Genomic DNA, 19,914 nt, shown 5'->3' on the forward strand with positions numbered 1-19,914 from the left:
TTAACAGATAAAAGAAACGAGTAAATAAAATTTTTTGTGTGAACTATCTCTTTAAAACTGAAGATTTAAGCAGACAATAATGAAATTAAAGATAATCAATCTGTGATAAAGACAGATGTTTGCGTTGCTTCTCCATAAAATAGAACTCTGTGTTGCTGCTCATCTGAAAACATGTAAAAATACAACATTTAAAAACACGTTTTTACTCCAAGCTCTTTTCAATCTTCAGGCAAGCATTTGAAATAAATCATTCTAGGAAATGTTCTCCTTGACTATTTCAATAATACTGAATCAATGAGGCAGTAAATTTTTCTGTTCGTTCAATAATCACTGTAGGAATTTCTTGGGTTTCTTCTTCATATAATAGGGGAATTGTAATTTTGCATAATGGAGATTTACCACAGATTACAGAACTATGCTTGACAATCACAGCGTTTGCTTAATCGTAAATGTAATTCCATTTTGATTTATCATGCGGCCATAATTTTGGGAGATGATGGCAATATAACGCTTTGGGCTGCATTGCCTGTGCTTATCAGCATAAAAAATGCCTTCAACTTTCAACAAAACATTTTAAATGTCATTCGTAGTTTCACCAGTTCAGTTTCAATTCAGTCAAGTGTTTACATTTTCTCAACATTGGATGAGAAAAAAAATCACCCCTTATAATTGAAATTTAATTTAGATCGAGCTAAGTCTGATCCATAAATGTGTTAACATTAAGCCCTTTCAGTCCAATTGAGCTATCAATCCAATTACTACTGAATTATTTGATTGCATGTAAATGTTGACTATAGTTTATTGTTGCTCTTGTTTAGAGAGGAATGCATAAATCAAGTCTTTGACTTAAATGGATCGCTTTCTTTAGTCAATTCTTTCTAATGATTTGAGCCAAAAAGGTTCACAATTGATTTGCAAGTCTGTCTGAATTAAAATTTTTAACAACAGAAATTCTCATTGAAAGCATTTTAGAGGAGCATATTGGCCTTTCAAATAAAGAATGAAAAATATAACGATAAAGTTCTATGTTCTGCAAGTCCACATCACAACTGTAAAGACAACGACATACAAGGAAATCTTTTTTCTTATCTAATTAGCAATTTTAGAATTGACAGCCAATCATACTTCATATATTCTTCATCCACATTACATTAAAATGCACCAACATAATATTACATAATTGTAATAGGATGTAATAAGAAGTTTTGGAAATTTTCCAATTAAACTTTGCCTCTTGTTAACCCAATGCACAATGTAATTAGGCTCATAATTGTAGTAATCATAATTGCATTAAACTCTGTGTCATACACAGATTTTAATCACAGTAAACATGCATGCAATTAAAGATTAACCACATTATTACCATTAAGACCAAAGAGTAAGTGTTGTTTTGCAATTCCATTTTTAATACCTTTTTAAGAAGTCTTTGCTCCACTTTAAATAAAAAAATGGCAATACAAATCCATAAATATTTGCTTTGCATTTGATGTAAGAAAAGCTATGGTTAGTAATCATGGTTATGTGGATAATGGCGGTAAAATGTCCACACTTCTTAGCAAATATAGGATACTAATTTAGAATAATAAAATTTACATGTAAATGAGAGCGAAGAGGTTTGCTCATGTAAGCATCTTAGTGTGATTGAATCCTTTGATAATTGAAAATAAATGCATTATCGGTGCTGCACATATAAAACGCTGTATGCATGCTACATTAGTAATTGACGATGCTACTTTGTAAAGTAACAATACTTGCCTCTGCACATACAGTCTACCATTAATGTTTTGGCTAAACATTTTGCAATTTACAAAATTACAATGGTTTCTTTTTTAAAATCTTGAAACCTGTATTTATTTGCATTTTCAGGTTGTTGGAATATTTAATCAATTTCATACTTGTTCAATAACAAAAGGTCATGAGAGGGTTTTCTTCAAGGTTTAACATATTATCAATTTATTGGCTACAAATGATTAATTTTATTCACAGAATTCTGTTATCCTCAATGCAATGCAAGAGTTACTTTCAGCTGTATGCACAGTTTTCATCAACTTTAACTTATATAGGCAGCTTTAGTGGAATTCGTCACTTGTCAATCATTCCCCAGTCCTCTATTGGCCGCACCCATATATACCTCCTTTTTTTCTACTAATTCTTTGCACAAGACTTCTCACTGCAAATTCTTTGCTGACAGGAAGTTTCGTTGCAGAGCTCAAGTTCATTTTAGACAAGCTTCATCTACCTCTGCAAAAATGCTTCATTAGTATACAAAACATATCACACTCGAGGAGAAGTTCAGTTCATATGTCACATTTAAGCAAAACAAACACCATTGTTTAATGAAAAGAAAAAGAGAAAAAAATATGTAAAAAAATTCCTTTGTAATTATATATATATATATATATATATATATATATATATATATATATATATATATATATTTAATTATTATTTTTATCATAAAAATTTTTAAGTTTTGACTGTTTTAAAAAAAGCAGGGATAAAAAACACGTGACGGTTCATTTCGCTGTGGCGACTCCTGATCAACAAAGGGACTAAGCCGGAAAGAAAGTGAATGAATGAAATAACACATGTACTATGTAATTTTAGCAGGTTTATTGCTGCATTATTTAGATGTTCTAATGTTCAGTAATATAATATATTGTGATAGTGAACATGCTTAATATTATTATCGCACTTTAATATACCGTGAATAATTATTTTTTAAAAAATTAGAATGCCTTTTAAGAATATTCAGTGGTTATCTGTTGATTCCTAATAAAACATATAATAATTGTTTTAATAAATGCAATTGATAACAATAAGTTGTATGTATTTTTTACTATTAAACTTGTAACTGTAAAAAATATGGTTATTTCATACTGTTGATTTTAATGCATTAACTAAAGTTTATTGATCTTAGTAAAAATGTTACCTATTGTACTTTTTAAAATTATAATCCTTTTGAATAACGTTTTTTAAACTTTTGTTTACTCTGAACATTTATATACAATAAAGCAGGGATGCCCATACTAGGGCTCGCCAACCAATCAGAGAAGAGATGGAAAATGATGGGGAAAGTTGGGGCAAATCCTGCAAACTGAGATCATCATTTCTAAATTAACATAACCATTTGTTTGTTTGTTTGTTTGTTTGTTTGTTTGTTTGTTTAATTGCTGAACTACAAAAAAACCAAACTGAAATGAAAATTTTCAATTAAATGTGAATTAAATTTTTTTTTAGTTGTTGACAGAAATATATGTGAGGCAAATATTTTGGTGTGATCTTTTCTTTTTTGTTAAGAAGAGTACGAATATTGCATTGGAATAATTTTATTTTTTATTTTTTATGAGAATACAGTTGACTTCAAAATTTGGTATATTGTTAATTTGTTCATTATATATGGATTTTCTTATTCATAAATGTAAATGGACAGTAAAAAAAACAAAACTAATTTTACTCACTTTAAAATAGAAATAGGTCATTACCTATTTGTACCTATGTATGTTAAAAGAAACAAGAAATACAAAGCAAAAAGACCTGTTAATTATCTTAAAGCCTTAGACCTTTTCTTTGAAAGATTATAAATTTTTTTCTTTTTTTATACATTGTATTTATTATGATGTCAATTTGATGTTAATATTTAGTTTAATATTACCCTTGTTTTTTGTTTGTTTTAAAATTGCAATAAAAAAAGATATATGTGTGTGGCACTAAAACTCTTTTAGGGCACATTGTGATATAAATGAGATATTTATAATTTTATTCTAAGTACATTATAATATTATTAATACAATTCAAGCATTTTTTTCTGTATGTCTCAAATATTAAATTAGGAAGTTATCATGGCAACTTTAATGTAATACAGTTCGAAATATTTAGGCCCACCACCCCTCAAACAAGTTTGGGCACCCCTGCTATAAAGCAACACATACACACACTTATACTTGTTAAAGCAACTTTTTCTGCAGCTTAGATCAATAATGGAATAATACTGTATAAAAGCTTTTAGGAAAATTTGATACCATCACAAGCCTGGAATTATTTCTTAAACATGAATTCAACAGGTTGACAACATTCTCTGATGCATCTCCAGTTATAGTTGCACCTATATTATTCCTTATTGCTCTATAATATATGTCTCGATGTGATTGTTTGTTCTTTCAGTTCTCTCAGTTGTCCAGATTGTACAAGCAGTTGGGTCCAGAGGAGTTCCCACTGATCGACCAGGTTTACTACCCCAACCACAAGGAGATGGTGAGTGTTAACCATCTGTCCCTCTCCTCGCTAGTAAACCCTGAGCTATAGGACACTAGACGGTCCCTCTGGACCCAATACAAAGCCTTCATCCGTGGAAGGGACAGCGGTGCCTGGACTTCGTACACAGTAAAATCTAAAAGGTTCATGCATATACAGTGCCCCAGTGAAGTGCTGCTCCACTCAACTTAGCACAGTCCTGTCTAGACCGGAAATTTTATAACCCCCAGACTGGTATAATTGCTTGGTGCATCATAGTCCTTATAGACACAGTTCAGGTTTTATTAGGAGAGGAAGCCTTACTGCAGTGCCACCACCTCCTCCTATTTCTCCACTGCAGGCATCTTCACACATAAATGATCCCAGACACAGTCTCCGGCAGAATGTTTTCCTCTCTCACTGGCCTTTTTTTTAAGATAAAGTGCAGCAGACTCAGACACAATTCTGGAGGCTCATTTTGTGCCTGAGCGGATGAATTTAGCTCTCGCATTTCTCTTACTGCAGCAGAATTGATGCCTATCAAGCACCATTGAGGCTGCAAATACAACATGTTCTCCTGATGATAAACAGTTTAAAGACTGACAACTTGTTGTAGCTGTCATATTTGGTATAAATAATTCATTTGGATTTGATATCAAATCCAAATGAATTTTTTATATATATTTAAAATAAATATATTTAAAATTGTAGTATAAATATTTTTTACACATTATGATTATAATTTTAACCTTATTTATAGAATATTAAAATGTTTAATCATTTAATACATTTTATTAAATGCTTAATAATTAAATGTTTAAATGATTAAACATTTACCAAACGACTCAAATAAACTTTACTATACACTTGAAAAGAACAAAATAAACTGGCTGCAAAACATTTGTACACCATTAGAAATGGTTAACCAACTAATTTGCCTTCATTAAATCTAAACTTTTTATTCTAGTAATTATTATAATTTTTAGCATTGTATATTTTTAATCCTTGTTTTTTTGTTATTTATTTCTCATTTGCTGTGTATTTTATTTTTTTTATGATGTCATTATATTACATACTTTAAAGGGCCATGACACCCCCCCACTTTCGGTTAAAGTCTACTTCAGAATTTTTTCAAAAGATGCATGATTAATGGGCGTGGAGCTCCGCGAGCATCGGGCAGGAGTGGGCGTGGCCAGCAGGGGAGAAGGGGAGTGAATAACTGTTGTTGTCAGTTAGCTCACAAAATGAGACACAAAGAGGAGACGCATGAGTTTATAGTTTACAAAGTTAAAATGCAAAGAAATGAACAGTGATTTAATGCCCTGCTATATGTGTTATTCGTAATTTCATATACAGACAACCACAATTTATATCATTATAAAGATAAGTGTGTTCATGTAAACACTATAAATGAGGACTTCTCCCTCAATCCCCGTATCCAGCAGACTCAGTGCAGCAGGTCTCCTGACCTGTCTATTTTAACCATTAACCCTGCTGGTAATCTGGAGGATTTAGGCAAACACAGCAGCACGGCGATGTGTCTGAATGTGAACGAACTCCTGATAAAAGACAGCGTCCGCCATTCTCTAATTCTCGTGCTGCTTTCCCGACAAAAATGCTAGCAGCACACACACAGCTTTGCTGTATGATCGGCCCTGATAAGATCGTGGGGGAAAACATGCAACAAACCCCGTGGATCATGGAAACAAACGCATATGAGCCTTCATGAACGGCTAAATACTGTGCTGTGGTTTCTGTGTCTCTCAGCTCGGGCTTGACACTGGCAGGTCTGGCAGGTCTCATAAATAATTAAGCAGCCGGCTGTTCTCATAGGATAAGAAAACTCCGCTATGAATAATAATGAGAAACCGACGCGTCATCATTGCACTTGCAGTACTGCGCTACGTCGCCGATTTTGATCCCGCCCCTCATTTTAAACCCGGAAGCTGAAATTAGCTGACAAAAGCTCAAAATTATCCAGTTTTCCCCACAATTAAAGCTGACAGGTGCTAACATTGTCTTAACTGATGCTCAACACGCACAAATCTGTTAATATAAAAAAAAAAAAGTTCTCCGGGGTGTCCTGAACCTTTAAACATATCAAAAATGCTTCTGCAATAATGTCATGCCAATATAGCAACTTGAGAGAGAGCGAGAGAGAGGTAATAGGTGCTGTGGGTAATAAGTGTTTCAATCCGGCTTTACCACCGCAAGTATATTTCAAACCTGTGGGAAACACTGTGTGTCTCTAAATACTTTTAAAATAAATTGCTCTCTTGTCATTAGATTACTACACCTGGCTTTCCTGTGGTAGTGAAGATGGGTCATGCTCATTCTGGCATGGGAAAGGTATGAATGAAATAATTTCTTTAATGTTTATATTAACTGCTGTTTAGATATATATGACCAGTTACATTATTGATTTCATTAATTACATTTGCACATAAATCAAAGCACAAACTATCTATATTACCATATGACTAGTTCAGTCTTTTTCCTGTACAGGTCAAAGTAGACAATCAGTATGATTTCCAAGACATTGCTAGTGTTGTGGCTTTGACAAAGACGTATGCCACATCTGAGCCTTTTATTGATGCCAAGTATGACATCCGAATCCAGAAAATTGGGGAAAATTACAAGGCCTACATGTAAGAGATTTTAGCCACTATATTATTCTGGTTTCAAACATCATCTTTTGCACTTGCATTATAATTGGAACGGATTGTGAGACACTGTGTCATTCCTGCTGTTGTGTTATTGGACAGGAGGACATCCATATCTGGCAACTGGAAGACCAACACAGGATCAGCCATGCTGGAGCAGGTGGCCATGTCTGACAGGTACATACATCTTATAAAAATCTTATTCTGCCATTATGCAAAACTTCTGTAATATAACATTAGATAGGCCTTTTAGACATTTGGTTGTCTAAAAAAACATATTTAGTGTAATTTAACATTAGTAACACATACTATATGATCATTTCTCTTTTTTTTTGACATGCTTCCTCTCATGACAGCTAACTGCAGGTTAATTCTATAGCAGCATCACATTATCATTCAAAATAAAAAATGAAGTTAAAAAAATGACATGCACGCTAATAATATAGTTAATTATTACCTCATTAACGGGCTATATGCAATGTTCTATATGCATGGCGAACTGTCATGCCTTTGTAAACTCACTGCATGTAAGATCTGTTCTTTTAATGAACAATAATCCTCACTGCCTGAAAAGAAACTCTGTTTTAAGTTTTATTGTTCCACGCCATGTCCTAAAAACATGGAAATAAATTTTACTAAAGTTTTTCAATGGATTTTCTACGATTGCTTGCTAGACCTAACGACGATTGCATTTAAAAAGCCTTTCATCTTGAACAACTAAATAAATGCTCATTTCTATTTAGCTGACTATATTTTAATTAAATGACATTATGGAGGCTGTTATGACATTAAAAATAGCCACATCAACCTTTCCCTGGAAGTTTAATGGCGTCTGAAAAACACTTTTGAAAATATAGCCCATTATTCACCCAGTACTAAAATCTGCATTTGCATTTCCTGTATTGAACCAGTTGGGGTCTCGAGTGTGACTTCATACATTTCCCATTCCAAATAATGTGTCCCAAATCAGCTATTTACTATTATAAATAAGTTTAATAAGGATGCAGATTTCTGTCTTTTTAGGCAATTCAATTGGTTTTGCAATGTAATTGTATGAAACTACAATGCAATTAACTAAAGTTAATTAATTCAGTTGATTGGACATGATTTGAAAAGGCATACACTTGTCTATATAAGGTCCCAGGGTTGACAGTGCATGCCAAAGCACAAACCAAGCATGAAGACAAAGGAATTGGCTATAGACCTCCATGACAGGATTGACTTGAGGCACGAGGTTGGGAAAGTTACAGAAAAATTTCTGCTGCTCTGAAAGTTCCAATAAGCACAATGGCCTCCTTCATCTGTAAGTGTAAGATGTTTGGAACCAGGACTCTTCCTAGAGCTGGCAGGCCATCTAAGCTGAGTGATCGAGGAGAAGGGCCTTAGTCAGGGAGGTGATCAATAACCTGATGGTCACGCTGTCTGAGCTCCAGCATTCCTCTGTGGAGAGAGGAGTACCTTACAGAAGGACAACCATCTGTGCAGCAATCCACCAATCAGGCCTATATGGTAAAGTGGCCAGACGGAGGCCAATCCGAACCTGGAATTTGCCAAAAGGCATCTGAAGTACTCATAGGAAATTAAACTTTCTGGTCTGATGAGGCTAAAATTGAACTCTTTGGAGTGAATGTCAGGCGTTACGTTTGGAGAAAACCAGGCAGCGTTCATCACCAGGCTAATACTATCCCTAACTGGAACTGGAAGACTAGTCAGGATAGAGGGAAAGATAATTGCAGCAATGTACAAAGAATGAACACCTGATTTAGAGTGCTCTTGACCTCAGACTAGGGCGACGGTTCATATTCCAGCAGGGAAATGACCCAAGGCACAACATCAAAATATCAATAGACTGGTTTGACAACAACTCGTTGAATGTCCTCGATTGGCCCAGCCAGAGCCCAAACCTAAATCCTTTTGAAAATCTCTGGTGAGATCTGAAAATGACTGTACACCATCGCTTCCCATCCAACCTGATAGAGCTTGAGAGGTGCCGCAAAGAGAAATGGGCAAAAATTCCCAAAGACGGGTGTGCCACGCTTGAGGCATCATATTCAAAAGGACTTGAGGCTGTAATTGCTGCCAAAGGTGCATCAACAAAGTATTGAGCAAAGGCTGTGAATACTTATGTACATGTGAGTTTTCAGGTTTTTTATTTTTAATACATTTGCAACAATTTCAAAATATCTTTTTTCACATTGTCATTATGGGGTATTGTGTGTAGAATTTTCAAGAAATAAATTAATTTAATCTATTTTGGAATAAGGCTGTAACAAAAAATATTTTGGAAAAAGTGAAGCACCATGAATACTTTCTGGATGCATTGTATATTACGATATTAAAACTTAGATTACTTGAAAAGTTCTGTGTGGAAAGAATTTTTATTTAAAAAGATTTTATGTGGGGAGTGCAACTTTAGAAAACATACATTCTTTGTGGCAAGTCTGACAGTTTTTATGTGCATATTTAATTATCAAATGCAAAATAACACTGAACAGTCTTCTTCACTGTGTAAATTAAAAACAATTTGTCTTTGTTAAAGCTTAAATATTGGAGGGTTTAAACTTGACTGGAGAGTTTAACCTTGTAATAATGTTAAATTCTACTATGTTTAAACTCTAGAAATACTAGAATAAGTAAGAAAATTGGCACTGACACTTTAGCTTTCAAAGTGAAAGTGTGTGAAATCAAAGCAGAACTGGAACAGGTGGGTCTGTGTGGTGCATGACAGGATTTTAGTCCATATCGTGACAGAATTGTAGTCAGAGTAAAAGTGAATGTTTTCCAGCGATCTATGATCTTAGATCACTGGTTATCGTGACAGTATAGGAATAGCCCATAACTAGGTTAGTCATCAAATACACAGGAATAAGTGAACACGTAAAGTGCGTCCAGGGCCGGAGTGGGACTCCTTTTCAGCCCTGGAGTTTCAAGCCTTAGACCAGCCCACCTCAGTTCATGAGTAACTATTAAAATAACGTAATTTCCAAATCAATTTCTAATAATAATATCATGTCTTTTTCAAGGAAACAGCTGGGTTTTTCATAAATATGAGAACATTAAAGGGAAGCTAAATCTCCAACACTATTCTTTAAAACATCACAATGTCTGCATTATCTGAATATATATTCTGTGCAAAATTCTTTGTTGATATCCAGTCCTTTGTATTGGTGGTCACACACACACACACGCGCACACGCACACGCACACACACACACACACACACACACACACGCACGCACGCACGCACGCACGCACACACACACACACACACACACACACACACACACACACACACACACACACACACAAATAATATTTACACCTACATAAGTAACTCAAACAGTATTATATGTCTTAACACTAAAAATGAAAAAATAAACAAATTAGGTAATATATGAACTTGAGGCGGCGGCGTTGTAATGCAACGTGCTGACCACTGGACCACAGTGGCTTAATCAAAGCTCTTGATGTAGTGAATCCTCAGATTTTTATTGTGTGTGATATTCATTAATATTAATTATTCGAATTCTTATATTCACTAAGGTGTCTATGTTTGTTTTCGAATGATAATTACATCATCATTAACCTTTTGCTCACGGGGCTGCAAAAAAAATAAATAAAAAGAGTGGAGCTGCGGCAAAATAATGAATAAAAAGAGTGAGGCTATGGTCAAATAAATACATAAATGAAAAAAGTGCACCTGCTGAAAGTGCAAGCAGCTAGGGACACTGGCCCTCGCGGCCAAAAATAGACTGACACACCGGGAATTCTCCCGATCCTCCCGATTAGCCAATCCGGGCCTGAGTGGGTCTATTCAATCATTAGCCTAACTTTGTGCTATTCTTAGACGTCTATTAGATCTTGACTGACAGCCCCCAAAATCAGCCTTGTTTTAGCCAAGACATCCACGCTAGACGTCTATTTGATTTCTAATAAACACAAAATGAATTGTCACATCTGATGTTTTAAACAGATATATCCCACATTTAAATCAGGTCAGTTTGTTCCATGTTTAGATTACATTTAAATCTAAACAGTCAATGACCCCTAGTCAAATATTAGTGTCTTGCACTGCAGTGATCCTGATTCCCTTGTTTGCTCTGGGTAGTGTACTGTTGGTGTGGGTGGCTGCTTTTAGTGGAATACACAAGGTCATCATTTGCACTTTTTCCCCTGCAGGTATCGTATGTGGGTGGATGTGTGCTCGGAGGTCTTTGGGGGTCTCGATATATGCGCTGTTGAAGCACTGCATGGTAAAGACGGTCGAGATTACATAATAGAGGTAATGACATCTGCAAAAACAGGCAGCTTTTAAAAGAATTAAACATATGCTTAGTGCCCTAGGCAAGCGCTCATTTCTGTCTCTTTCTGTGTTTGTTTATTAGGTGGTGGGCTGCTCAATGCCTCTGATTGGAGACCAGCAGGATGAGGACCGGGCTCTCATGGCTGACCTTGTTGTGGCTAAAATGAACGAGACAGTGCCACGCACTTCAGCTCCCACTACAGTCCGTTCTCAGGTTAACACTCTCACTTCAAAACATGCTCAAACTAAGCTCACTGGATATATGTGCATTCTAAATTATATCATGTTGTTTTTTGGAACATTTTGTGATGCAAACAAAGTAAAATGCTTAATTGTAGGCTCTAAATGCAAAATTTATAAGAAAGTTTTAATGTTAAGTTTTATTAGAAACAAATGAATGTAAATCTGGAATGCTTTCTTATGTTTGTTGCACTTAAAGATACAGTCAGAAAGAACAGTCATCAATCTAAGACGCATTTAGCTCATAGCATGCCTTGATAATAAAACCAGAAACCATTTTGGACATTTTCCAGAGGTGGCAATGAGGTGGCAGTTGTCGCACTGATTGTGCCATCAGGTTCAGTGTTCCTATTCGTTTTTGGCTTGACATTTGTCATACTGCAGGAAAGTGTTTGAAAACTACTGACACTGCCAGAATTTCATTGGAGGGAAATTTGGATAATAACAGCTTTCAAATCAACGATCAAAGGCAAAAGATTTAAGCCTTAGATTATAAGAGTCTTTTAGAATTTCTAAAATTGGTCTTAGATGCCCAAATTGTGGCTAAAATCACACAATGTTAGCAATTGCTACCATAAACCTAATCAACAGTGTTGGCTATGGCAAAAAAGTGTGATTTGTCATGCCATTTAAGCTTGTTTTTACACATTTCAACTCTATTTCAAAGGCTGAAAAATTGAACAAAAAAACATAAAATCAAGATAATAAAAAATGATTCAAGCTGACAATAATTAATAGGCTATAATAATTATTACAATACTGCACTAATGGTAAATGCAAAAAAATTGAAATAATATATATTGAGCTGAATTATTATCTCCCTTAATTATTAGCCTCCCTGTTTTTTTCACCAACTTCTGTTTAAGGAAGAGAAGATTTTTTCAACACATTTCTAAACATAATAGTTCTCATTTCTCATCTACTCATTTCTAATAACTGATTTTCTTTTATCTTTGCCCTGATGACCGTAAATAATAGTTGACTAGATATTTTTAAAAACACTTCTAAACAGCTTAAAGTGTCCTTTCAAGGCTTAACTAGCTTAATTAGGTTAACTAGGCAGGTTAGGGTAATTAGGCAAGTTATTGTAAAACAATGGTTTGTTCTGTAGACTATTGAAAGGGGCTAATAATTTTGACCTTAAAATTGACCTTAAAACTGCTTATATTCTAGCCAAAATAAAACAAATAAGACTTTCTCCAGAAGAAAAAATACTATCAGACAAACTGTGAAAATTTATTTGCTCTGTTAATCATTATTTGGGAAATATATAACAAAAAAAAATTCAAAGGGGGGCTAATAATTCTGAAATCAACTAGATATTTTTATATATAATATGAATTAAGCCAAATGTATTATAAATTCAATGTATTTCTGCCTACAATATCATGATAAGTGTTAGTTGTAAATCCATGGTAAATGTAATTGATTTGTGTACTAAAATGCCTTTTAAGTGAATCAATAGCTATGTTTCCATTTTTTTTTTGCACATTTTAGAGATGTGCATAAAAATTGGTTTATGAAAACGGAAATTTGGAAAATGTACATAAATAAAGTTTGTGCATAACTGAGTAGGATAAACTTTTTATTCGATAAGAAAAAAATTGCACAAACTATGATGGAAACACTTTTACTGAACAAATTCCAGTATGCGCATTAAAGATCATGTGATTTTGCTATACGAGAGAGAACATGTGATGATAAAAATGTGTGTGAATGGACAAACCAGCAGGCTGAACACCTTGTAAAACATCTGAAATTTTGTTTTGGTTATTTTAAAACACCCTTTACCTTTTCAGTATTAGTGTTATTATATCATTAATGACCTTTAGAATAGTCAAGAGGCCTGACGCCTGAAGCCTTCAAACGCCACCACGTGTTCATTGCGTGTCAGCATTGTCTTCTGAGGCGCAAGTCATTTATTAAATAAGGAAAAGATTCACGCAGCTTCTCCTACCTCAATAAATTCCATTTTTACTGTAATTTTTGGCACCAGTTATTTAGGAATTGATGGTTTTGTTCTCTTTGACTGATTGGATGGAAATGCTGCTTTATTCGCTCTTCGTTTATTCGATATTCACGTTTTGTGCATAAATGTCATTTGCATCTTTAAATAGAATCACTGTGCACAATGCTTTTTTTTTACATCAGTTCTTTTAAGAATCTCTGCAATATTTCATCTTGCTTTGAACTAATTAAAAACACAGAGACATTTGTGCTGAGTATGTATAAAACTAAATCTGTGCCAAACAAAACACTTCTAGCTGAATCTTGCTGCACACTTTTTGGCCAAGTTAATAAATGGTCAGTGCAGTTTGAGATTCAAACGAATACCATGGTTTCATTAAGTTTTTTTTTTTTTTTTAGTGTTTAATGTTTCTCATACACTACAGAAATGTCCATGATTATCAGTAATTCGTTATAGCTCCAGCATGACCTCTAAAAAAAGTCACTCAGACAGGAAACATTTCACAAAATGTTTTATCACAAATAATACAGAAGCCATACGTATAGTGCCCATTACGTGCTAAAAAATTATGTGGTATACCGTCAAAATGTTCCAAAACATAAAAAAGAGAATTTATTAAACTACAATTTTGCCAATGATAATTTACTTGAAATGAATAATAGTTGTACAATCTTATGCGAGACTTTAAATAACCTCAGCATATCAAATGATCAAATGATCAAATTTTAATGAGCTGCTCAGTTTGAACCAGCATGTTTGGAGCTCAGAAATACTGCTATCGCTTTACAGTATATCTGAGTTTAAAACATGCATACAAAAAAACTTCAATTTTTGCTTGTGCATCATAAAATAGTGTAATGCTCTACATAATACAGTAAAGCTCTGTACTTTCTACCCACCAGTCAGTATATATTGTCCGTTTAGATGCTCAGCAGAAAAAATATATGAATGCTGAACTTACACTCATAGCATGAGTCTGAGATCCTTTTTTGATTGCAGCGCAGAGACTGACATTCTCCATTATTCCCAAAGCTGTGATTGTAATGATGCATAGTCACACAGATGGGAGAGAATTGGGAGGAGAAACTGCCTTTAATACATAAGCCAGAGAGACTCAAACATCTTCTCTCATCACTACTCTGAATCAAATCACTTATTGGTTTAATTCTCTCCGCTTTTATGCTAAACTGACTGCCTGAAGATTAATGACTATATGCGTTGTCATTTATGTTTCAAGAGTGATGTTCAGCAGTTTTGGAGGATGCAGCTGTTTAAATGTCTTATCTAAGGCAGAAATTTTCATTTTTTGAAGGAAAGCGATTAATCGTGATCTTGAAATATACTTTATTTTACACAGAAAACTTTTGGGGACAGTGTTTTATTTATTTGAGGATATTGCTTGTTAATATCAATATCTGATATTGTTTTTACTATTTTATGTCGGTTTTAGGGCCCAGCTGTTTCTCCTCAGCCCATCTCTCAGTCTAGAGTCCCACAGGCACAACAGCGCCCTCCTCCACAGGGTAAGGCATTACATTACTGCAATAATAAAGATAAAGCACACCAGGAATTATAACCCAGAAATCATTTACTTGTTTTTGTATCAGTCTAAATACGTATCACTTTCTTTCTTGTGTTTCCAAAAATGTTAAGATGTTATTGTAAATCTAGGAAAGTGATTTATACTGTCAAATTGCAAAAAAAACAAAAAACAAAAAAAACAATATATATCATATATGCACTACAGGAAAAGTATATAAAAGGCAATACAATAGATTTTTTTGTCCCCATAGCCTTTATATTTGCAAGCCACATGAAGGTTTGACATTATTAATTCAATATTATTTATATTTCAATAGGCATTTTTTGAGTAAATAAGGGCTATTTTACCTGTTAGAAGTAAGTAGTTTTGAAATAGCTTTTATTTGACTTGAGGCATTTTTATGTAAATTTGTTGAAATATGTGCATACGATTTGTCTGTTCAGATCAATGCAGAAAAGGAAATGACAGATGGGCTTATTGAAAATGCTAATTCACTCTCTGACAGTGAAGGCTGCATATTGAAAGCCAAATGACTCCAGTTACTTTTCTCTAAACAGAGTCTTCCAATTTTCCATTTCTGACAGACTTTACCGCAGAGTGAAATACAAACGCCAAGAAGTATTATTTAACTATGATGTTACCTATGATGAACCAGATGTTGCAACTTTACCTCAGAAGTGTGATGTATTTTCATTAATTTATGACCCTCATGTTGGTTAAATCCTCAGAGACATCTTTAGAACACAAATTAAGATATTTCAGATGAAATCCGAGAGCTCTTTGAGCCTCCATGGACAGTGACGATCCAGAGATGTTCAATGTTCGAGAAAATGAGCCAAATGTGTTGAATATGTTTTTCCAAACAATTGAATGTGTTTTCAGTGGTTCAACTATAATCCTCCAAAGCTCCAAGAAACTTTTTGTGCACCAAAAATCTGTTTAAATTATTTTGTTTATCTATGTCTTCTGCATCAGATCAAAGTACACATTTACTGTAGAATTACAATATACTGCCATTAAATTCAGCAGCGCAAGAAAATATCTTAATTTGTGCTTCTTAGTTAAACTACTGTCTCAGGGGTTGAAACAACATGGTGGGTGAGAAATTAATATAAGAATTTACATTTTTGAGGATGTTAGGCATTATATCACATTATTATTCTAGAGGTGAAGCAGAGTTTAAGATTTTATCTAAAGATTACAAAAACAGGACTAACTCCATCCAAGGATTCTTTTGTTTTCATATTTATTTTAATTCAGTATCATGAATCACTTGTTCTTTTACTGCACCTGTTATCTTTTCCTATTTTTACAGTGATGGAAATAAATATTCAACATCACTCTTTTTCCTCAGAAAACGTATTTCTAAAGGGGCTGTTAGCTTGAAATTTTCACCAACTGTGTGTAACAATCAAAGAAATCCTTATATGCAAAGAAAGTCTACGGAATTACTAAACTTACTATTTTACAAATTAAGTTATGTGTAATAAAATGAAATGACTCAGGGAAAAAGTATTGAACATATGAAGAAATGGAGGTGTAGAAAGTCAGTGAAGGTTCAGACAGCAGCTGAACTCTTTCAGTAGTTTTTTAGCAACCCTCTGCCCTTTCTCATTGTAAATTAATGTTTGCTGCTCCTGTCCGTCATCTACATTAGCAGGATGATCAAGATAAAACCAGAGTGGACATTTCAGCAAGAAACTCTCAAATGGCTTCAGAGAAAGAAAGTCAAGCTGTACAACTAACTGACTTGAATTTTATATAAAGTATTAAATGTGTTTCAGTAGTTCATTACTCTCTCCTTGTGTCATTTTATTGTCATCACACATTACTAATTTTTCAGATTTTTAATTTTTTTTTTTTTGTTATATTTTTATGTTTTTGTTGTTTGGAATTTAACCAGAATCTTGTTCATTTCCATGTTAACAGCTCCTTTAAAAATATTATTCCCTGGAAAAAAACATGACATGTTCAATCCGCTTGTTAAGTGTGACGTCACGCGAAGCAGCTTCCGGGTCTAAGTGCTCTATTCAACTGAATGTGGAGACTCATGAAATGGTAATAATACAAAGCGTTTTAATGCTTTCGAAAATCACGATCGCAGTACATATGTCCATGCCTAATATCCGATGTCCAGAAAGTGATAAATTTTTTTATAAATTGTAAATTTTTTGGTATTTGTTATGCAGCAAGCCCAGAGATTGTTGTGTACACTTTGGTTTTATATAAAAGTAACTTTAATGTGTGATAGGAATAAAACGTGGTCATATACGAATGATTTCTCCACTCAATGAATGGCGGCTTGGACCCGGAAACAGTATTACATACGTCACAAACACGTCACCACTTAACAAGCGGATACTTGCTACCCCCACTCTTTATTCTCTGCTGAATTGCAGAAGTCATTTGTAATATTATAAATGTCCTTATTTATCGTATATTTGACGAAAGCTGTTTACTTCACCAGCAAAATGAAGCAGATATTCCAACTATATTTTGCCCTGTAAGAATGAGCTCTTGTTTTAGGAGGCCCTCAACAAGCTGCTGCTAGCACTGCTGCTACCCGTCAAGGAGCACCACCACAGCAGCGGCCCTCTCCTCAAGGCCAGCCTCCTGCCCAATCCCAGTCTGTGACCAGCCCTATTGCTCAGAATCCACCTGCTCAACAACCGCGGCCCAATCAACCGCCCCAGCGACAGGCCAGTCAAGGTTCAGCAGCTCCACAGAGGCCTCCTGCAGCACAGATACCTGCTCAGCGTGGCTCTCCTCAGTCACAGAGGCAAGGCGGACCCCAACAAGGTGGTCCTCAAACTGGTGGTCAGAGTCCCAAACCAGCCGGTCAGCCCCAACAGAGGCCTCAGCAGCCAAGACAAGGCCAGCCAACCAGGCAGCCTACCCAGGGTGGCCCACAGCAGACCCAGGACGCCCCACAGCCAGCCCCGCAAGGCAGTCCTCGTCCTCCTACCACACAACAACCACGGCCTACTGCACCGGGACAGGGAGGCCCAGGAGGCACACGCCCTCCCTTGCAGCAGAAACCCCAACCTCCACAGAAACCCAGTCCTGATCACCCTGCCTTGAGTGGATCACCGCAGCTTAAGTAAGATGTTTTTTGTCCTCTGTGTAATCGGCTTGAAAATGATAGGTTCCACTCACTGGATGTGAAGGTTTCGATGATTCATAAGCATTTGGACATGTTTTTCTATTGATTGATGTTGTTTCGTAACCCATGCGAGTGAATACACCAGATGGTGCCCATTTTTCTCAGCTGTGCCTCAAATTGCATGACAAGATGATGGTATGATTGACAGTGGCTGTGTGAATTAGAGTAAAGCTATTAAGGTTAAATACAAACTTCAAAAATAGATGTATTCAGATTTAATTGCACTGAGCGCCTAATTTTGGGATCGGAACAACCAAAAATGTCATTTTGGGGTGGAGGAGAGATGATGTGAAATGGGACACAGAGGTCAGTTATGGCTAAATATATAGGTCTCCTCTTGTGCTAATTATTTGGATTATACCTGAACTTGGATCTCCTGACCTTGGTTAAATAAGCTTCATTTACAGTGTGGTTCACAAGCTCTCTATTTAATTTGATTTAATATTCAGTTGGTTCTAGTATCAGTTGGTAATATCCTATTTTACTCGCCTGTTTAAAGGTTAAAGCCAGTTAGACTGAAAATCTAACTCTAAAGCTGCAGCCACACTAGACTTTTCTCCCCATAGACTTCCATTCATACGCACACGAATGCAGCAGACCAAAAACGTAAGCTCATGCGACAAGTTTCGCAGTTTGCTGCATTGGATAGTTCAAGCTTGGTGAACTCTGACCTGAAATCGCATCACGTGAATGCGTGAGACCAATCAAAGATCAAAACATGACCTCTCTGTAGAGAAATTTAAAACAGACCAATCGCTCGCTTTTTTATGTCTAATCATCTTGTTTAATCTTGCCTCTTTTCGCAGCACCGTATGACAGATTTTCACACGCACAAACTCTAATGTGACCGCGGCATAAGTGAAGTTTAACAAACTGATTTCCAGAGGAGCACATGATATATATGATCGTAGCTGGTCTCCCATCCATAATCATTAACAAGCCAATCGGATTAATTCAAACTCACTCTAGCCTGTCTAGTATTTCTCCCTTATCTTGCTTTTTGAAGAATCCCCCCATCCATGCCATCTCCTCCTTTACCAGAGGGAGCTATTGAGAACTACCTGATCTTGTACTTCCTTTAGGGCTGCACGATATTGGAAAAAACTGACATTGCAATGTTTTATTTTTATGCAGTATTTATTGTGATATTCTATATAATTTCACTAGATGAAATGAATAGCTCTATTTGGAAAAAATTGACATAATTTTACATTGATTATGATGATTTTGTAGAACGGATCTGCATCAAATACAACATACCAATTAAAAAGTATTGATAAAAACAGACCAAAGATATAAATGAAAAACACCAACAGATGCTTTTTGTATCTCTCTGGAAGTCTACCAGTATTCAGGTGCACAAAATGAGTTATCAAATGTAAAATAACAGTGAAGTTTTCATTTTGTATATACATACAGTGAAATGCAAACTTTCTTAAACTTATAAACATTATAATTTCTTGTTTGTGAATGCTTTAAATGTTTACATAATCACACACCCTAAAACACAAACACCATCAACTGTGGTTCTTGGTCAACTGTAATCTTGATTCGACATTGCAGTTCCAGCGATGTGACTATTGCAGATGCGCACATTGCGATATCGATTTTTAAACAATATATTGTGCAGTCCTAACCCCTTACATGCTTATCTCAGAGCTCAGGGTTCTCTCCCGGGACAGCATGCCAAACCTGTTAATATTATATTATAAGTGAAAATTATAAAGAAAAATCTTTTGTAATATTATTAATGTACTAGCTTTCAATTTTTATCAATTTAATGCATCACAGAAGAAGAAA

The 19,914-nt window shown here is 35.1% G+C and overlaps 1 protein-coding gene across 2 annotated transcripts in view; it reads left to right on the top strand.

Annotated features, from left to right (window-relative positions):
- syn1 (synapsin I) overlaps positions 1 to 19,914 on the top strand; it is a 28,771-nt gene that overhangs the window by 4,984 nt on the left and 3,873 nt on the right. For both annotated transcript variants that reach the window (NM_001126437.2, XM_087263759.1), the window contains exons 6-13: positions 4,165 to 4,254; positions 6,520 to 6,582; positions 6,739 to 6,881; positions 6,999 to 7,073; positions 11,076 to 11,178; positions 11,282 to 11,413; positions 14,859 to 14,931; positions 17,478 to 18,051. In NM_001126437.2, the coding sequence (NP_001119909.1) occupies positions 4,165 to 4,254; positions 6,520 to 6,582; positions 6,739 to 6,881; positions 6,999 to 7,073; positions 11,076 to 11,178; positions 11,282 to 11,413; positions 14,859 to 14,931; positions 17,478 to 18,051 (1,253 nt within the window). The remainder of the gene's footprint in view (positions 1 to 4,164; positions 4,255 to 6,519; positions 6,583 to 6,738; positions 6,882 to 6,998; positions 7,074 to 11,075; positions 11,179 to 11,281; positions 11,414 to 14,858; positions 14,932 to 17,477; positions 18,052 to 19,914) is intronic.

The sequence above is a fragment of the Danio rerio genome, chromosome 8, assembly GCF_052040795.2.
Source record: "Danio rerio strain M-AB ecotype USA chromosome 8, GRCz13ab, whole genome shotgun sequence".
Taxonomy (NCBI): Eukaryota; Metazoa; Chordata; class Actinopteri; order Cypriniformes; family Danionidae; genus Danio; species Danio rerio.